This window comes from Caretta caretta, chromosome 18, assembly GCF_965140235.1.
Source record: "Caretta caretta isolate rCarCar2 chromosome 18, rCarCar1.hap1, whole genome shotgun sequence".
NCBI lineage: Eukaryota > Metazoa > Chordata > Testudines > Cheloniidae > Caretta > Caretta caretta.
The window spans coordinates 20,035,204-20,051,685 of record NC_134223.1 but is presented as its reverse complement, the minus strand read 5'-3'; the positions used below and the strand labels follow the sequence as shown (position 1 = coordinate 20,051,685).

The 16,482-nt window shown below is 47.2% G+C and overlaps 1 protein-coding gene across 9 annotated transcripts in view; it reads left to right on the top strand.

Annotated features, from left to right (window-relative positions):
* MEGF6 (multiple EGF like domains 6) overlaps window positions 1-16,482 on the top strand; it is a 255,268-nt gene that overhangs the window by 221,776 nt on the left and 17,010 nt on the right. For 8 of the 9 annotated variants that reach the window (XM_075120967.1, XM_075120965.1, XM_075120966.1 and 5 more), the window contains 7 exons: window positions 4,302-4,427; window positions 6,978-7,109; window positions 8,160-8,288; window positions 8,732-8,863; window positions 9,989-10,117; window positions 12,529-12,657; window positions 14,475-14,603. In XM_075120967.1, the coding sequence (XP_074977068.1) occupies window positions 4,302-4,427; window positions 6,978-7,109; window positions 8,160-8,288; window positions 8,732-8,863; window positions 9,989-10,117; window positions 12,529-12,657; window positions 14,475-14,603 (906 nt within the window). The remainder of the gene's footprint in view (window positions 1-4,301; window positions 4,428-6,977; window positions 7,110-8,159; window positions 8,289-8,731; window positions 8,864-9,988; window positions 10,118-12,528; window positions 12,658-14,474; window positions 14,604-16,482) is intronic. The other variant, XM_075120969.1, reaches the window with a different exon arrangement.

Below are 16,482 nucleotides of genomic sequence, written 5' to 3'. Positions count from 1 at the left end.
TAGGAGTGAAGCCAGAGGAAATAAGCTGAAATTGAAATGGCTTTAGATGATAAAAGAACACCCAGGGGCTGTATCAAAGCATTGCAGTTTTTTAAAGTGTGGAGAGAAACATTTTTTAATAATGATTCTTAATCAGAGCAGGAGGAAAAAGCAACACTTTATCCTGCCATTTGGGTGCCTCGGCTTTTGTAGATGAAGATGATATTTAGCAGCGTTTTCTTCTTCTTCCTTTGACATCTGTTCTTTTTCATGCATTCCATCCCTGGCAGAATGGAGTCAGAGTCTCCTTTCTGCGTTTTATTCCATATTAAAGCTTTTTTTGATCTGAAAGAGGAGAAGAAAATCTTATATTTCAGTGGTCTTAAAATTTAACCTGGTGCCCCCATACGATCCTTTTCTCAATGTCCTGCCAGGGCCAGCCTGGCAACTGGAATACATGACTGAACCTCCCGGCTAACTGCGGTGCAGTGCTCAGACTGTACGAGCTCTCTGGCTTTGTTAGTTCATGGCAGAGGTGCATGTTAGATTTTCTTGCAGTGAACTCTCGTAGATTAATGTAAAAAGACAGTAGAAGAACTGTTGCTGTGAGGTGTAAGGGGATGATTAACCAGGAAACATGACTGCAACAGAACTTGGAAAATTGGACTTTGGTCCAGCCTCCAGTTTGGCCCACGGATCAAAAAGCATCATCCCCTTTTGTGTAGCTGTTTTGTTCTTGGCGCATTTAATTATTGTTATTACGTGTTTCTGACATTGCTGCTTATGGGCCAGCCAAGGAAGGGGCCCCATTGTACTAGGCACTGTTCAAACCCAGAGTGGCAGACAGACCCTGCCCTGAAGAGCTTTGGTCAGAGTAGACAAGACAGACACAGGTGGGGGAAGGGCTATAACACACCAACAGAGTGACCTGTGTGATTGCAGCATGTCACGTGTTCATTCATCAGTTCTTGGTCCATGGGGATGCCGAGGGGAGGAGTGGCCCCCTCTGGGCCCCATTTTTGTCTCCTCTAACCTTAGTGCCAACTTCTTGGATCTGATAGGAAATATCCAAGTGCTGTCGTCTTCAGACATAGAAAGGAAAAAACCCACAGCATAAAAACACTTGCTGCTGCTCAGTGTCCAAATTCTGACTGTGACTACCAAATGTTAGTGTAATTTAGTAGCATGTGCTTATGCTGAATAACAGCACAGAAAATGTAGCCCATTCATTTTATCAGTGAAGGTGAAAGCCGTAGATTTTCACCAAAATATTCCAGTAGAGCAAGTCCAAGGGTTTGCTTTTATATCTATTCTACATTCCTGTGAAAAGCCAATGACAGCAAATAATCTATCTCGATCAGCTTGGGCTCTGTGCCTGCAACCCACGCTCTCTGCTGACATGACTACCCTCTTAGCAACAAGCTCTGTGGCTTAATTTTGTGTTTGAATAATAGTGCTGCAAAAAGCGACGGGGGGAAATAAGAGAGACCCCAGAGGCCCCCCCCCACCACTCTTTTGCCTGTCACTTCAACCAACTCAAACGGATTCTTTTTTCTTTGAGGTTCGTGAAAGTGCTTCTCTCCTTTTTTCCCTCCAAAAATGTTTTAATTGTCATATGCTTCCTGGTACTATCCAGGTGTATAAGTGGCTCTGCCAAAATAGAGCGAGAAAAGTTGTCTGTGTGAGGTTAATTTAGCTCTGACTGTAGGCAGGAGGTGCTCAAAATCTTGTCAGCCCATTCTTGTCAGTTTTCTAGACCAGAAACTTGGGATAAACCCTGTAGCTGAGCACACCTCAAAACTTTGGGACGGTCGCATCCAAACTTTGTAGCTGGCACCCTTTTGTGGTAAAAGTCTGATATTTGGGTTGCACATCTGTGCTGGACTGCTGAGCCCTGTGAGGATTGTCCAACACTGTCTCAAAGTTAGATTCATGCTTGTGTCTCCCATCATGGCCAATGTTATGCCCATGGGACTGACCAAATGCTAATGCCACTGATTTTTCTTAGTGATTCTTCCATGCCAATCAGACATTATTCTCCTGCAGTTCTTGCCCTCTTTCTCTGATATTCTGCCCTCCTTGCCAAATCTACGAGAGTTTCAGGAATCTACCAGAGGAGATGCAGAAAACCTTTGCAAAGTTTGTGCTTCACTACAGGGTTCCTAGCTTCCAATCACCTGGGAAGCAGGGGTCCTTCCTAAGGTCACTGGTGGTCTCAGATCTTCCATATGGCAGAGAACTGTGCTGCCTCTGGAGCCACTGAGCTAGTCCAGAGGTTGGAAATGTCAATCAGGAGATGCTTTTTGAAAGAATAAAGAATGGAGCTAAAGTCCTCAGGGAAGAGTCCTAGGAAATAACACAAATATTTTCATAGAAATAATAGGCTCTTGACTCTTGTTTGGATCTGGAAACTATTAAAGAGCGAAGACAAGCATCTGCCACCCATTAGCAAAGAAGAGAAACATTAGAAAACTCTGCAGTGTTGCTTTAAATCTCTGAACATGTGCGGAGGTTTTTCCCCCTCCATCTTTTGTGAGTGTCAGTGTGTTACAATGCCTGAGTCTTATGAAAGGCTGGGGCACGTGTACAAACACATTCCAAGCCTGGAGCTCTCCTCAGAGATTCAAATAGGATTTAAGGATCTTTAACTTTGAGGCACTCGGTCTATGTGGGACTTAACTACTAAACCAGATCATTCTGCAAAAAAACAAAATCTGGCTTTCCCAAACAAGCCTCGCACAGTGAGCAAAGGAAATGAAAATGTGCGTTCCTCTTGTGCATGATAATTCTCTCGCTCGCTTTGCATTACATTATCCATTGTCGACAGTGCTGATTCGTAAAAATTGGACTCTGTAATGTCTGAGAACTTCGGTCTTCGACTTAGAGGTGTTTTTTTTTTTTTTTTTTTTTTGGACTTCGGGTTAGGCAATGATTTGGGAGAGTCGAGGTTTGACTCATTTGAAAATAGTGTTCTGGCGTGCAAGTGTGTGCACATCTGCCCTCTAGTGGACGGGAGGTCAGATGTGCTGAGGTGTTGAAAGCCACTCCTTTAGCTCAAGGGGTGAGGCATGCAGTTATGGAGGGCCTTAGGGCTGTTCCTCTTGGCACTTGCATGGGGTTAACTGACGTCAGTGGTGTCTGTTTGTGTGCCAGTATGCGTCCATTTTACGTGTGACTCAGTATAAGCCTGGGGGCTTCTTGCACGGCATTCGCCTTCCTATCGTATCCTGCAGCGATATCATAATGTTGAATTGAGGCCGTCGCAATCATTTTGATGGCAAGAGACTGATTTGACAAATGAATGGTTGCGACTTCTCCACATATTGTACAGTTGAGGCAGGAAATCCCTGACCCAAACAGAAATATCCTCCTTAATTGCTAAGGGAACACAGGAAAAACTAGCCATGTGAACATCCTTCCCGTCCTCCCTTAGTTTGCAGTGTTTTTGGTTTTGGGGGGGAATTCTCCTTTAGCTTCCCTGAGCATTAAGATTTAGCCATAGGTAAATTTGACAGACATTTCATTGGTCGGATTACAGAAACAAGATGCCAGAAAATGGGTCAGTTGTGTTTCAGTACAAGGGAACCACTGACATGAGGTCCTCCATGGTTCCAGGCCAGGAAGGAATGTGGGCTGGTTTACAGACAATGCCCAGTCTTGGTGGAAATATACTAAAGGTGCTAAAATCTGGCAGCTCCTGCCTGTGGATGAATGTTTGTGCTCTGGGTGTACCTCTAATAAGGACACTTTGCAGGCAACAAACCATAGGCAGCAGGGGAGGGCGGTTTGGCCTCAAATGGTAGTTACTGAACACATGAGCTTTCCTGTGAAAGGGCAGGTAGCAATAGAGGAGCTCATTTCAAATAGAAAAACTGTGTGGTGCTGTGAAATTTCTGTGTTGCCTCCTTGTCAGGGACCTCTCACTGTGGGCCTGGTGGGTAGGGTGAGGTCTGGAGGGGGGAGGAGGGCATGATGGCTAGGGTGAATGACAGCGTGGCCACACACACACCCCACTAAGACATATTCCCTCTGCAGCATGGAGCGCATCAGCGGCTGTGTCTGGTCCTGTGTTCACGCCACCCTCCCCAGCTCCTCAGCAATATGCAGTGTGGTTATGCTCCTTTCCAGTGGAGGGGGCCATTTCCCCTCTCCACTTCTGACGCATGCACCGGGAAACAGCCATAATGTGACCCCACAGAGTCAGGGAGGAGGTATCTCTTTTGTGATGACGTGAGGGATCTGAGCTGTGATTGGTTGAAAGTCTTCTCTTGGAAAATGTGTCATAGTGAAGTGTGATTTCTCCTCCATTATTTTAACTGTAGAGTGCCCAGAAGGGAAGTTTGGGGTTAACTGTTTACAATCCTGTTCCTGTGGCAGCTCCCCCTGTGACCGGCTCACTGGGAAGTGCATCTGTTTGCCGGGTAGAACAGGACTTGACTGTGGCCGAGGTGAGAAGGCAAGAGGTGTGGCTGCGGGTGGTGGGGGGAGAGTTAAACTGTCCATTTGGGGGTTTCTTTTTCTTTTGTTAAAGAGGTTTTACAAACCTCCTGCAAATAGATTGTGAGAAAGTGTAAAAAAAAAAAAAAAAAAAAAGGCAGCATTATTCTTGTGTACAAGACACTGACAATAAAACAAGCTAGTCGAGGTTCATTGTCCAAGCTGAATGACATGTAAGCAAGTGAGGAATGAAAAGTGAATTGGAGTTTCCAGGTGTTGAAGTCTAAGGAATTTTTCTTTACAGATGGATATTTTCTTTTTTTTATCATCCTCACCATGTCCCTTTAATGTCTGGAAGACCAGAGATCCCTAAATAAAAAAGTTAGCTACAACAGCTGGAAGATATTAGTCATATTGAAATGTCTTAGTTCTAATAGCTTGACTGAGCAATATAAGACACACATGTACGGCACTTAATAGTTCCCCCCAGCCATTAGAGGGTCTTGCTATCACTTTAAGAAGGATGCTTGACTCAGCTTTAGCACTTCTCAGCTTCTTGGCTCCTTTTTGGAACTAAACGCAAATCTTAGGAATGCTGAGCAAGATCTCTGTCTAGCAACGTGAAGAAACCATCTTGCCTGAATGCTGACCACCTGCTTGAAACATTTTCTTACTGAGGAGCAGGTCAGAACTCACTAATTATAAGATCAAGCAGCAAGAAACACATTGGAAAGTGCTTGGGCTAGCCTAGGTTGCAGAATTATGTGCTTGCATAAAGCAGGCAAGAAAGCAAACCTATCTCAATGCACAGCAAAAGCAAGTGGTTAGCTCTTACAATTTTAGGATGCCATTGTGGGGAGTGCTGAGCACCATCAGTTCCCATTGAACCCAGTGGGAATGGATGGAAAGCAGCATCATGCAGAAGGCATGCAGGATCAGGCCCTTTTTTAGTGCCCATAAGCGGCTGGCCTGCTTTACCGTGTGTCCCTCACATAGTTGATGCTGGGCTTCAGGTGCACCAGCTGCCTGCACGCAGTCAGTGCGTTGTGAATGTTCAGCTCCTTACTCAGCAGCTGCTTTGGGATGCCTAGAGACTCCAAGTGCTAGGGAAAAATTGGTTCAGCCTATTCGACCTCAGTAACTCTGGCTGGAATTTTGTGTCACTGTAAATCCCCTGGCACTGGATGAATTGTTCTTTCTGAAGCAGTGGCATTTGAGATTCCCAGCAATGTGGCTTTGATGAAGAACTGGTGGGTTAGGGCTTGTGCACACAAACTGTCATTTTTCATCTAGAATATCAGAAGAAAAACAAGCAAAACAGGTGAAGAAAACAAACAGAGCCTGCTAATGCATGGAACAAGCAAAGTGGATTCAGAAAACCAGCTCAGGAATTAATAGCATTTGCTGTGGGGGAGGCAGCATTGCTGAGTTTGTAGAGACAATGTACCTGATTCCACTCCCGGTATGGAACGGTGCAGCAGAGAGAACGTTTTGGTTGGTAAGGGAAGAAGATTCCAGACAGACAGGAGTAGTGCAGGATGATGGCATTCGTAGAGACTCCGTTGTCATAAAGATAACTGGCCCCAAGAGCTGGGATGCGTGTAGTCTGTCCCCCAGCTCCACACTGAAAGAAAGGAAATTCAGATCACGAGAGCACAAGCCTCACTTAAGTCATAAAGAAACAATAAAATAAACCTGTCTCTTTAGTTCTTTTTAAATGGCTTTGTGGCATGGTTCCCAGGGCTTGCAGGCACCCCAGGGCTGTAATATTTGAAAGAATGCTCTGGAATCAAAGAAACAGATTTCCCAGCTCGTTCCCATTTACATTGACGTTGTTCAAACTCCTGGAAAGATTGCCTGGTGGGCGAAGAAAAGGCTTGTTAAGTTTAACTGTGTGACTTCAGTGCTGCCTTTCTAATGTCATTAACTTCCCTCCCTTTTCTGGAGTAGGACCCAGGGATCCAGGTAGTAAGGAAAAAAGCTTAATTTAAAGTAAATAACAATAAAACTCCCTGGAGAATGTAAACCGGGCGAATACTCTCTCTGAAAGCATTTGAATGAGGGTGGGGTTCTGTCCAGGAATGTGGGCTGGTGGATGAGAGATGGGGGTCGGGGCGGGGGGGAGGGGAACAGATTTGAAAACTCGTTAGTGCTTTTTGGGGCATCTTTTGTTCGTGGCATTTGCTTTTCCTGTCCCCAGGCCCTGATGTGAGGAGCAGCAGTAACAGCAAGGGTGAGAAAGGTGTAGAGTGGGCAGCATGGTGGTCTTCAGCCATTTCCTAGTGGACGGGTGTCCGCATTGCGGTTGGTACTAATTGCCACCGTATTAGTATTCTCAGCAGAATGGGTTCCATCCCCAGGGGTGGCCTCTCCAAGGCGGGATTGCATGCACTGGCTGCATAGAAGCTTGCCCTCTCCCTGCCCTTACTACACCAGCTCTGTGGAGAAAGGGAGCGTGTTATCCTCCAGGGCTCTGGAGCTGGCGTCTTTCCCCAGCACTAGCTGCCTTTTGGAATAATGAGTGGAGATTCCTCTGGCATCCATCTCTGTCTGTGCTTCAGCTTGCCCCGATGGCCGCTGGGGAGTGGGCTGCCAGGAGATCTGCCTGGAGTGTGAGAACGACGCCAGCTGTGACCCGGCCACGGGTGCCTGCCTGTGTCCACCTGGGTACATTGGCAGTCGCTGCCAGGAGGGTAAGTGGGGACATTTAAGGCTGGATTTGTTCCATCTCAGTGAATGCGCGTGGGTGGTGATCACTAGGATTCCTACAGGTGTGGCCTGGACTATCCTACTTATTGATCTGAGCCTGTGGTTATCTGTCACCACTGAGCTAAAGAAGAAACAGCGCTTAGCATTTTACATCCTGGAGTGCCGGGCGTTAGCTGGTGTCCTTGCAGCTCCTACGAGCTACCACGGGTCCCTTTTGTAGGGACTATGTCTACGCTAGGAAGACTATACCAGCGTCGCTGCAGTGCCGTAACCCCATAGTGGAGGTGCAGCCTACAGCAACAGAAGGGATTTTTCTGTTGGTGTAGGAACACCGCCTCCCCAAGTGATGGTAGCTTCTGTCGACAGAGTTGAGGGTGAGGTTGGCATAGCTACGTCAGCCAGGGCTGTGCATTTCTCACACCCCTAACTGCAGGGGTGCTGGAACCATTTTTACAGTGGGGGAGCGGAGAGCCATTGACCCAAAGTGCAAACCCCATATATGATGGAAACCATTTCAAGCCGGGGGTGCACCCCACCTCCCCCACCGCACCCTTAGTTCCAACACCTGTGCCTGACTGATGTCACTATGTTGACCTAAATTTTAAATGTAGCCTACGCCTGGGAAACCAAGGTACCAAGAAGTTGTGCAGCTGGCCCAGAGTCACACAGTGAGTCAGTTCCTGGGTCCCAGTGCTCTGCTCAGACAATCCCTCTGTGGTCTGGCAGTGGTATGGAGCTAAAGTCTAGCTGCTTGCAGGTAAGTGGCTTAATCCTCCTCCTTGTCTGATGTACGGAAGGAAGCAGTAATGCCAGAAGGAATGCAGCTCCTCAGGGCAGGTTCCTGGACCTGGTCAGCCCAGGCGGGAGCATCAGGCAAGCAGGGTTTTTAAAGCATGTGGCTGGGCCAATCTTGATGGCCCTGCACTAGAGCCATGCTGGAAATCAGGGTGTGTAACACCACACGCTGCCTGTCAAAAATGTAACTACTGCACCATTTGCAGCAGTTTGCTCTTAATATCTCTCTTCCCTTGCAGTGTGTCCAGCTGGCTGGTTTGGGCCAGGCTGCCAGATGAGATGTAGCTGTGGGAATGATGGATATTGTCACCCGGTGACAGGGAAATGTAGCTGTGCCCCTGGCTGGACTGGGGATAACTGCAGGAGAGGTACAGTACTCTTCGTGTGCCATGGACACTGTGTGGAGGGCACCTCTCAGTGTATGTTCGCTTTCATGTGTCTCCGTTCTGTCTGTGCAACTGTCTCTCACAGCCCCTCTGCCTACCTGCCCTCCCTCTCCCCTTCCGTGTCCTTTGTGGGGATTCAAGCTGCACAAAGGACCCTGTACAAAATGCAGTGGTACCCTGTGTTACCTTATCCCCTGGTATCAGAGGGATAACCTTGTTTGTCTGTATCCACAAAAACAACGAGGAGTTGCATCTGAAGAAGTGGGGGGTTTTTACCCACGAATGCTTAGGCCCAAATAAGCCGTGCCCATTGATGGAAGCCACATGCGTGCAGAGGAGAGAAGAAAAGCCCCTTCTCCCCCGTGTCCTTGCCCAGCTGAGCAAAGGGCACTGCCATTCACGGCGTGGTCTCTCCTCTGTTTCAGCCTGTGACGCTGGCCACTGGGGCCCAGATTGTGCTAACACTTGCAACTGCAGCAACAGTGACGGAAGTTGCAATATGAGGACAGGACAGTGCGTTTGTGAAGCCGGCTCTACGGGACTCCGTTGTGATCAGAGTGAGTGTTGTCGGCAGGCTGGTCTAGCCCTTGGGTTCCAGGCTGGAGCGCTCAGCAAAGCTGAACTCTATTAGCTTTTATGGTAGGAAAAGATGCTGGCCTGGCAGTCCTGCTGAGTGAAGCCCTCTGCTTATCCACAATGGTTAAAGCACAGGTAGAAGCAGGGCCAGCTTCCCCCATGATGGCACATCTGTTGGGGTGGGGCTCGTTCTTTTCCCAGGCCTGGTCTCTTTGCTGATGCGGTAGAAAACGAGAGTTACGAACTGACCGGTTAACCACTCCCCTCATTTGGAACCAGAAGTATGCGATCAGGCAGCAGCCGAGACCAAAAGCAAAAAGCAAATACTGTACAGTGCTCTGTTAAATGTAAACGGCTACAAAAAAACGGGGGGAGAAAGTTTAAAAAAAAAAGATTTGACAAGGTGTCACGGAATCACTGGCTGATGCTCTGGAGCTACTCCATACGAAGCCAGTCAGGACTCTAAGGTAGGAAACTGATTCTGGGCTTCTTTCATTTAAATGAAGATGGTTAAAAGCAGCATTTTTCTTCTGCATAGTAAAGTTTCAGAGCTGTATTAAAGCAATGTTCAATTGTGAACTTTTGAAAGAACAACCCTAACGTTTTGTTCAGAGTTATGAACAGCCTCCATTCCCGAGGCGTTCGTATGAGGTTCTACTGTATTAACAATAAGAAAAGGAGTACTTGTGGCACCTTAGAGACTAACCAATTTATTTGAGCATAAGCTTTCGATCCGATGAAGTGAGCATCCGATGAAGTGAGCTGTAGCTCACGAAAGCTCATGCTCAAATAAATTGGTTAGTCTCTAAGGTGCCACAAGTCCTCCTTTTCTTTTTGCGAATACAGACTAACACGGCTGTTACTCTGAAACCTGTATTAACAATGAGTGCCAGCTGTGATTGGTGTTTTGGTGACATGGATCTGTTCCCTAAGTCCTGGAGCAGAGACCACCAGTCCACTGCAAACAACCAGCCATCAGATAGCGCTGCTTTCATTCACTGCTGCCCTCACTCGGCAGGGTCTGAACCAGCAGCCCCACGTAGCCTCGTAAATGACCCTGATTGGAAGGACACTCTTGTCAACGTTGGTTGCCTTGTATTTGCTAGAGTGTCCTGAAGGATGGTTTGGGCTAAGCTGCCGACACCGGTGTCAGTGTCACAACGGAGCTGTCTGTGACCACGTCAGTGGGGCGTGCACTTGCAGCCCTGGCTGGAGCGGGACATTCTGTGAGCGTGGTGAGTACCCTGGTTTTGCTCCTTAAGGAGAGCTAAGGAACCTGTCATGTCTAATGAAGTCTCCATGTCACTGGGAATTGTGCAGGACCTCCTACTGGAAGTGTTGGCAAGAAGCACCCAGCAGAGCTGTGGGGACTATTGCACTGTCCCAGGCTGGCCCCAAAGTTTAATTCTGGAAATAACAGGTTCATACAAACAAGTGAATGATGGTGCATGTAAACAAGGAGCCTCCCTGTTTGCACATGCATGTGGGTATGTTCTGGCAGCATGAAGGCTATCTGATTTTTGCATGGTGCATGCATTTGAAAAGGGTAGCTCTGCACTTCCTGTTTCCCACTAAGATTGAAAGAGCCAACAAAAGTCTTCTCTCACCTTATCTCCAACCTGGTCAGATGCAAGGAACACCAATCTCACAGCAAGGTATCCCACTCCACGCGGGTTGGGTACTTTGTCAAAGGTCCCAGCTTTGGGGTATTTATCCAAATCAAGCTGATGAACGTGTGGAGAGTCCCATCTTCAGCTGTAAGTGCCTTGGGGCAGGGACCATCTTTGTCATTATGTGCTTGTCCAATGAGTTCCCCATCCTTGATTAGGGTCTTTAGGCTACCTCAATACTAATAGCCCATTACTGGTCCAAAGCTTCTAATTATGGTGGCTAAACCCCACAGCCTTAACATCCATCAATGTATTTGTAAAACAATTCACTAACCAAAAGCATCTGCAGTTTTGAACAATCCTCTGAGATTTGCCAAAGATTCAGACTGACACTAACATGTTTGTCTGCTCCCAAGGGAGATCACTGAAGAAGCAGATAATCCCCATGCACCACTTTTCCTCTTAGTCACAAACCTGGGCCAGTTTTGCTTTTCCAGCATGTCCCTAGTTCCACGCCTTGCAAACAGCCACCTGCAATAAGCACAGTAACGTGGGTTTTATACAGTGAAAACCAAATAATTGAAAAACTCCCTCCCGAGTTGAGTGAGACTTTGAAGAGGCCATTTCAGTTCAGACCAGGATTTTGCTGTAGAGCTTTGAGCCCCATGGTTTTACGGTGGATACTGCAACCCCCCCCCCCCCCCCTTAGTGATTGCTAGAGGACAGCCCACTCACATTACGAAGGGAACACCAAGAGCTGGCAGCTGCTTTGACGACAGTTTTGTGTCGGGGGTGCGAGACGGGAAGGAGGTGAGTTTTAGTCTGCCAGCAACCACGCAGCCCTGGAAGGCAGAAGGGGAGCCCATTTCACAGCCAAAGGGAAGAGACCATTAGGCCCTGAGATGAGCGCTTGGCTATGTTCTCACTCCGATTGGAGCCCTAAATACACAAGAGAAAGGTCGAAGGGGGATTTGTAGTTTTTATGGGACAGGAAATGTATCCCACCAATGAACCATGAAGTGAGTTCTCGCTACACAGGTGGGATAAACCATAGCACTGAATATGCAGGAACAAACATTCCTCCAGTCTTCCTGCCCAGTTTGTAATATGTCAATACAAGAGTTTTACAGTATTGTTAACAGCTGCCAACCAAGGATCTCCAAACAGGTTATAAACAGGAATGAATGAAACCTCACCCCCTGCAACTTAGGGCTTGTCTACACAAACACTCTAGTTTGCAACACATGCAGTGTGAATCTGCCATACATTATTCCCATGTGGACCATGCTGACTCATACTAATAGTTCCTTCCTGTGCTTTGATCTACACCATTGCAAAGAGGGGTAGATAAAGTACACTAGGGAACTGTTCTTGCCCATCAGCAGAGTCCACACGCAGGCGAGTGCATGGTAGATTCACACCCCAGCTTGCTGTGAATTAAGTGTTTGTGTAGACAAGCCCACAGTATCGTTCTTATATCAATAGGGAAATGGAGGCACAGAGAGGATAAATGACTTCTCAAGATCTGAGGGTGAAATTCACCCATGCACAAAGAGCTAGCACAAGGTCCTTGCAACAAGACTTAAGTGGTAAATAGTCTTTGCATGGCTCACCCACAGATAGTGAGCTAGAGTGGGGAACAAAACCCAGAAATCTGAACTCCTAGTCCTCTGCTTTAACCAGTCAGCACAGCTTAATTCTCAGATACTGTGTTGATTAATATAGTTATATTAATATAGAAAAATAAACTTGTTTGATAGGATAATCTGGGGCACTAACACAGGTGTCTCGAATAACCAGCCCTTGCTTTCTGTGGGACATGGCTCTCTTATGGCAGTACCCTGCAGTTCCAAGTTTGAATCCTGTCATGGTGCAAGGGTGTACATTTTTTATGAAGTTGCTACAAATCCATTTGCAAAGCACTTTATTAGCAGAATGAGCTATTGTGTAATGTCCCTCTTTCCTTGGGAGATTTCCAGCCTTCTGCACACACCGACGATTATACAAACATTTCTGGACTTTTTCTGTTTTCCCAGCCTGTCCCGATGGATTTTATGGACTGGAGTGTCAGAAAACCTGCACATGTCTGAACGGAGCCCGCTGTGATCATGTGACAGGGCGCTGCACGTGTCCCGCCGGCTGGATTGGCCTTAACTGTAACCAGAGTAGGTGCCGAGGTTATACCATTAAATCTATCCCAATAGAGGATTCCCATTTGCAGACCACTAGTGCCTTTGAAGATGAACTTGGTCAGAGACAGCTTGCAGTCAATCATACAGTATCCTTGTTTCTTTGTCCTGGCACGTGATCCAAAGAGATTGGTGTCTGCATTTCTTTTGCTGCTTATTCCCACCTCTGTTGCTTTCATGCCACAGAAAGGAGTGTGATGTCAGGGAGGGAGTAAGCAGCAGGAGTTGATGGATGCTGATTGAGGAGTTAAACCCTGGGTGGCACTCCTGTCGGATGATACTACATGAGAACAGTAGCCCTTGAAAAGGGACGTACCAGGTACATGGATCAGCTTTGAAGGTGGGTTTTGCCCTTCCATCCAGAAGAACACCAAGTAATTTACAGACGATGGGCCAGATCTCAGGTGGTGTATATCAGCATAGCTTTACTGAAGTCAGTGAACCTGCTCTGATTTGCACCAGCTGAGGATCTGGCTCTATGTATAGGAATCCCATATTCAGTTGAAACTGCTGTGGAAGCTTAGATTGGCTAAAGGTAATTACTCCACCTGGATTTTGTCCAGGATGAAATTGTCACTCTAGTGAATATTTATCAAAGCTTTTCATGAGGTGCCAGCAGCTCTTTAGGAGCTTGTGCTAGTGAAACAAACATTAGGGAGGGGGGAAAAAAGGCTTCTTTCCTGCGTGACACACAAAGCTTTGCTGTTGCCTTCACATGGGTATGAAGAGTCAACGCAAGTGCTTGTGCCAAAATAATCAAAGACCCTGCTTCAGTCTTGCAGTGATGAAATCCTTCATTCTCAGAGCACTGCTGCAGTAGTAGGAAGGTGGGGTTTCAGATGTAGTTTGAAGGCAGGTCTCAGCACCAGGGTCTCCTGCGACATTGATGGCTTTCACCTTCAACGGATGCCTGCTGTTTCCACAGGTCTTTTCCACTTTTCATCTTCTCTCTCATTTCAGTTGTGCTCTTTATTGGATGCTGAGAACAGCTGTGCCAGCCAGGGAGGGTAAATTGACTCAGAAAAAATAAGCCCCCCTCTCCATGGCCCCCCCAGAGCGTAACCCTTTTCTATAACCCATGCCCATGGGAAGGTTTGGAAATGCTGAGTTAGCTTTTCTTATTTTTACATCTGCCTATTACTGCCAGATTTCAGCTAGGGCCAGATGTGGAAGTGCCAGAATGGGCAGTTCTTGTGCTGCATCTATAATCAGGAAATCCCAAAAGTCCCAGAGAAATCCTGTTCTTCAGTCTATAAAAGTGGGCTAGAAATCTTGCAAGAAGTTCAGAGACACTTTTGACCTGGATCTGAATTGTGCAGCATTTATCTGAAACAGACTCCCAATCTCAGGGAAATTTTGGGGGCAAATTTTGTCTATTTTGCAGTTTACCTCCAAAAGTTTTGAACGGCTCAGTCTCTGTGCCCATAACTGCAGATAGTAATGAGGTTTGGGGCATCTGTGAAAACAGCTTCCTAATGGATTACCTTCAAAATATCATGGAAAAATAACGTCCATATTTGTGAACTACAACCATATATACAATCTGACTGTTATTTTCTCATGATAGTGTAAACAAATTTTTTTTTAAACACACACACACACAACACACACACTTTTCATGAGCAGGCATAGCTGGCAGTTAACCTGACCTTCTTGTAACATTTTGGTTGGTGAGGTTGCGGGTTCGTCCCCTTTGTCTTCTCCCAAACAGCTGCATTTCTGAATCAGCAGTAAAAGTCTATGTAACTAATACCTGTTACTTAGTTGTTTTGCCTACTTCTGTTTCCCTGCAGCTTGTAAGGATCACTGGTATGGAGAGAATTGCAGTCAGGCATGCAGCTGCTTTAATGATGCCACCTGTGACCATGTTAGTGGACAGTGTCTCTGTGCGGCTGGATGGACAGGAGCTACCTGCCAGCAGGGTAATACAACATGTGGTCATGTCCTATTCCAGACTGTCTTCTTCCTTGTTGTGGGGAAAAAATCAGCCATTGGAAAAAAAAATTCCAAGTGTCTGTGTGAGTTGTAGTTTGAATCAGCCTAGCAGCTGGCTGTGTGGAGTACTCTGGTGGCACGGTGATGAGCCTGGATCATGGTTCAAATCATCTCCACTTGTGCTGCACATGTTAACTCTCAGTAAGGGCATTCTGGCCTTGATCCAGCAAAGCACTTAGTCCCAAATCAGTGGGACTATACATGTGCTTACAGTTAAGCATGTGATTATGTGCTTTTTCTGGGTTCCTACAGCAGCTTAACATAATATAAGAACATAAGTACAGCCATACGGGGTCAACCCAATGGTCCATCTAGCCCAGTATCCTGTCTTCCGACAGTGGCCGGTGCCAGATGCTTCAGAGGCAAGGAACAGAACAGGGCAATTTTGAATAATCCATCCTCTGTCATCCAGTCCCAGCTTCTGGCAGCTGGAGGTTTAGCATGCAGAATCAAGCCCTAAAGGAAATTTAGATAATGCAGATATAACCAGTTTTACTTGACTACTACGGTAAACGACAGAGAAGTTGTTCTTCTGCCAAGGCAACTGCGTCCATCCTATGGTTCTTTGGTAGTGAAATTTGGTAGCATTGTCCAGATGTGGAAGAGCAGGGTGTTCTGCAAGTCAAGATTGAAGTCACTGGCTGCCAACCTGTGGCACTAAATTCATACAACTCCCTTTAAAAGTAATGCAGTGTGTTCTGGACTAAACACTCTCCAAAGGCATCTGGTGGACCACTGAGTTGCTTAAATTTCAAGTCATCAAGTTACTGATCCCACAGCCTCCTTATGCAAGGCGCAGACATCCCAAGAAACAGGAGCACGTTCCACTGGATCCTGCAGTGATGTTGGGAGGCTCTATTTGTGACACCCCAGCTTGTTTCTATGGCAGCAGCGTGTGACGTGGCAAGCACAGGGTTATGGACCTCACTGCAGGAGCAGGAAGGAGAAGAGAAATATCTTCACTAGCAACAAAGCTTTTGCATGAAAATACAGGCCAAGCATAGTTCAGCATCAAGGCTCTTTTCTTTCAAGTTTACTGTGTTATGAAAGACACCCCCCATCCCCCATCTGGCCTTTGGAAAAGCCAAGTTTATAGCAGCCTTGTGCCAAGCTGTGTTTAGATGGTGAGCCAAAACCACCTTCCTTGTTCCTATAAACCTCCAGTCTTCCAACTCACTTGCAGTGCCACGTTTTATTGAGACCTTCTCTAGTGGGACACAGGATTCTAATACATTCCCTCAAACTCACTGTTTTGGGCTCCATGTGCCATTTCCCAGACTAGAGCTGAGGTTCCCAACACCTTTTTTTGCTGCCCCCCATAAGAGTCACATTACAGGGCCTTCCAGGGCAAAAAGTGACTCAACCAGGGGAGTGTGCAGCTCATACCTGGGTTGGCGGCAGGATTCGGTTGGCTCCATCCCTGGAGGTGTCCATGGCAGCATGGCATGGAGTGGGCCAGTGTTCCTTGCCCTCCCCCCCCCCACCTGGAGCCTCTCACTCCTGCAGGCTCTGGCGGGTTTAAAATACACGGGATTGCAGCTGGCCAGGTGTCCAGGGCAGCAGGGGAGCCCCCAGCAGTGAGAGAGGGGAGGAGAGCAGCAGGCTGCTGCTGGGGCAGCGTGGGGTGGGGCTGAGTGGTCTGCAAGCCCCCACCACCTCACGCCCTCTGGCAGACCTCATGCCACCATCACCGCCCCTGCCCACAGATCCTGCCGTGTCTGTTGGTAGGTTCCCACCTGCCTGGCGAGCTTCGGAGGGGTCACTTGGTGTCATTGGAACCACTGCACTGGGACAGAGAGAGGGAGC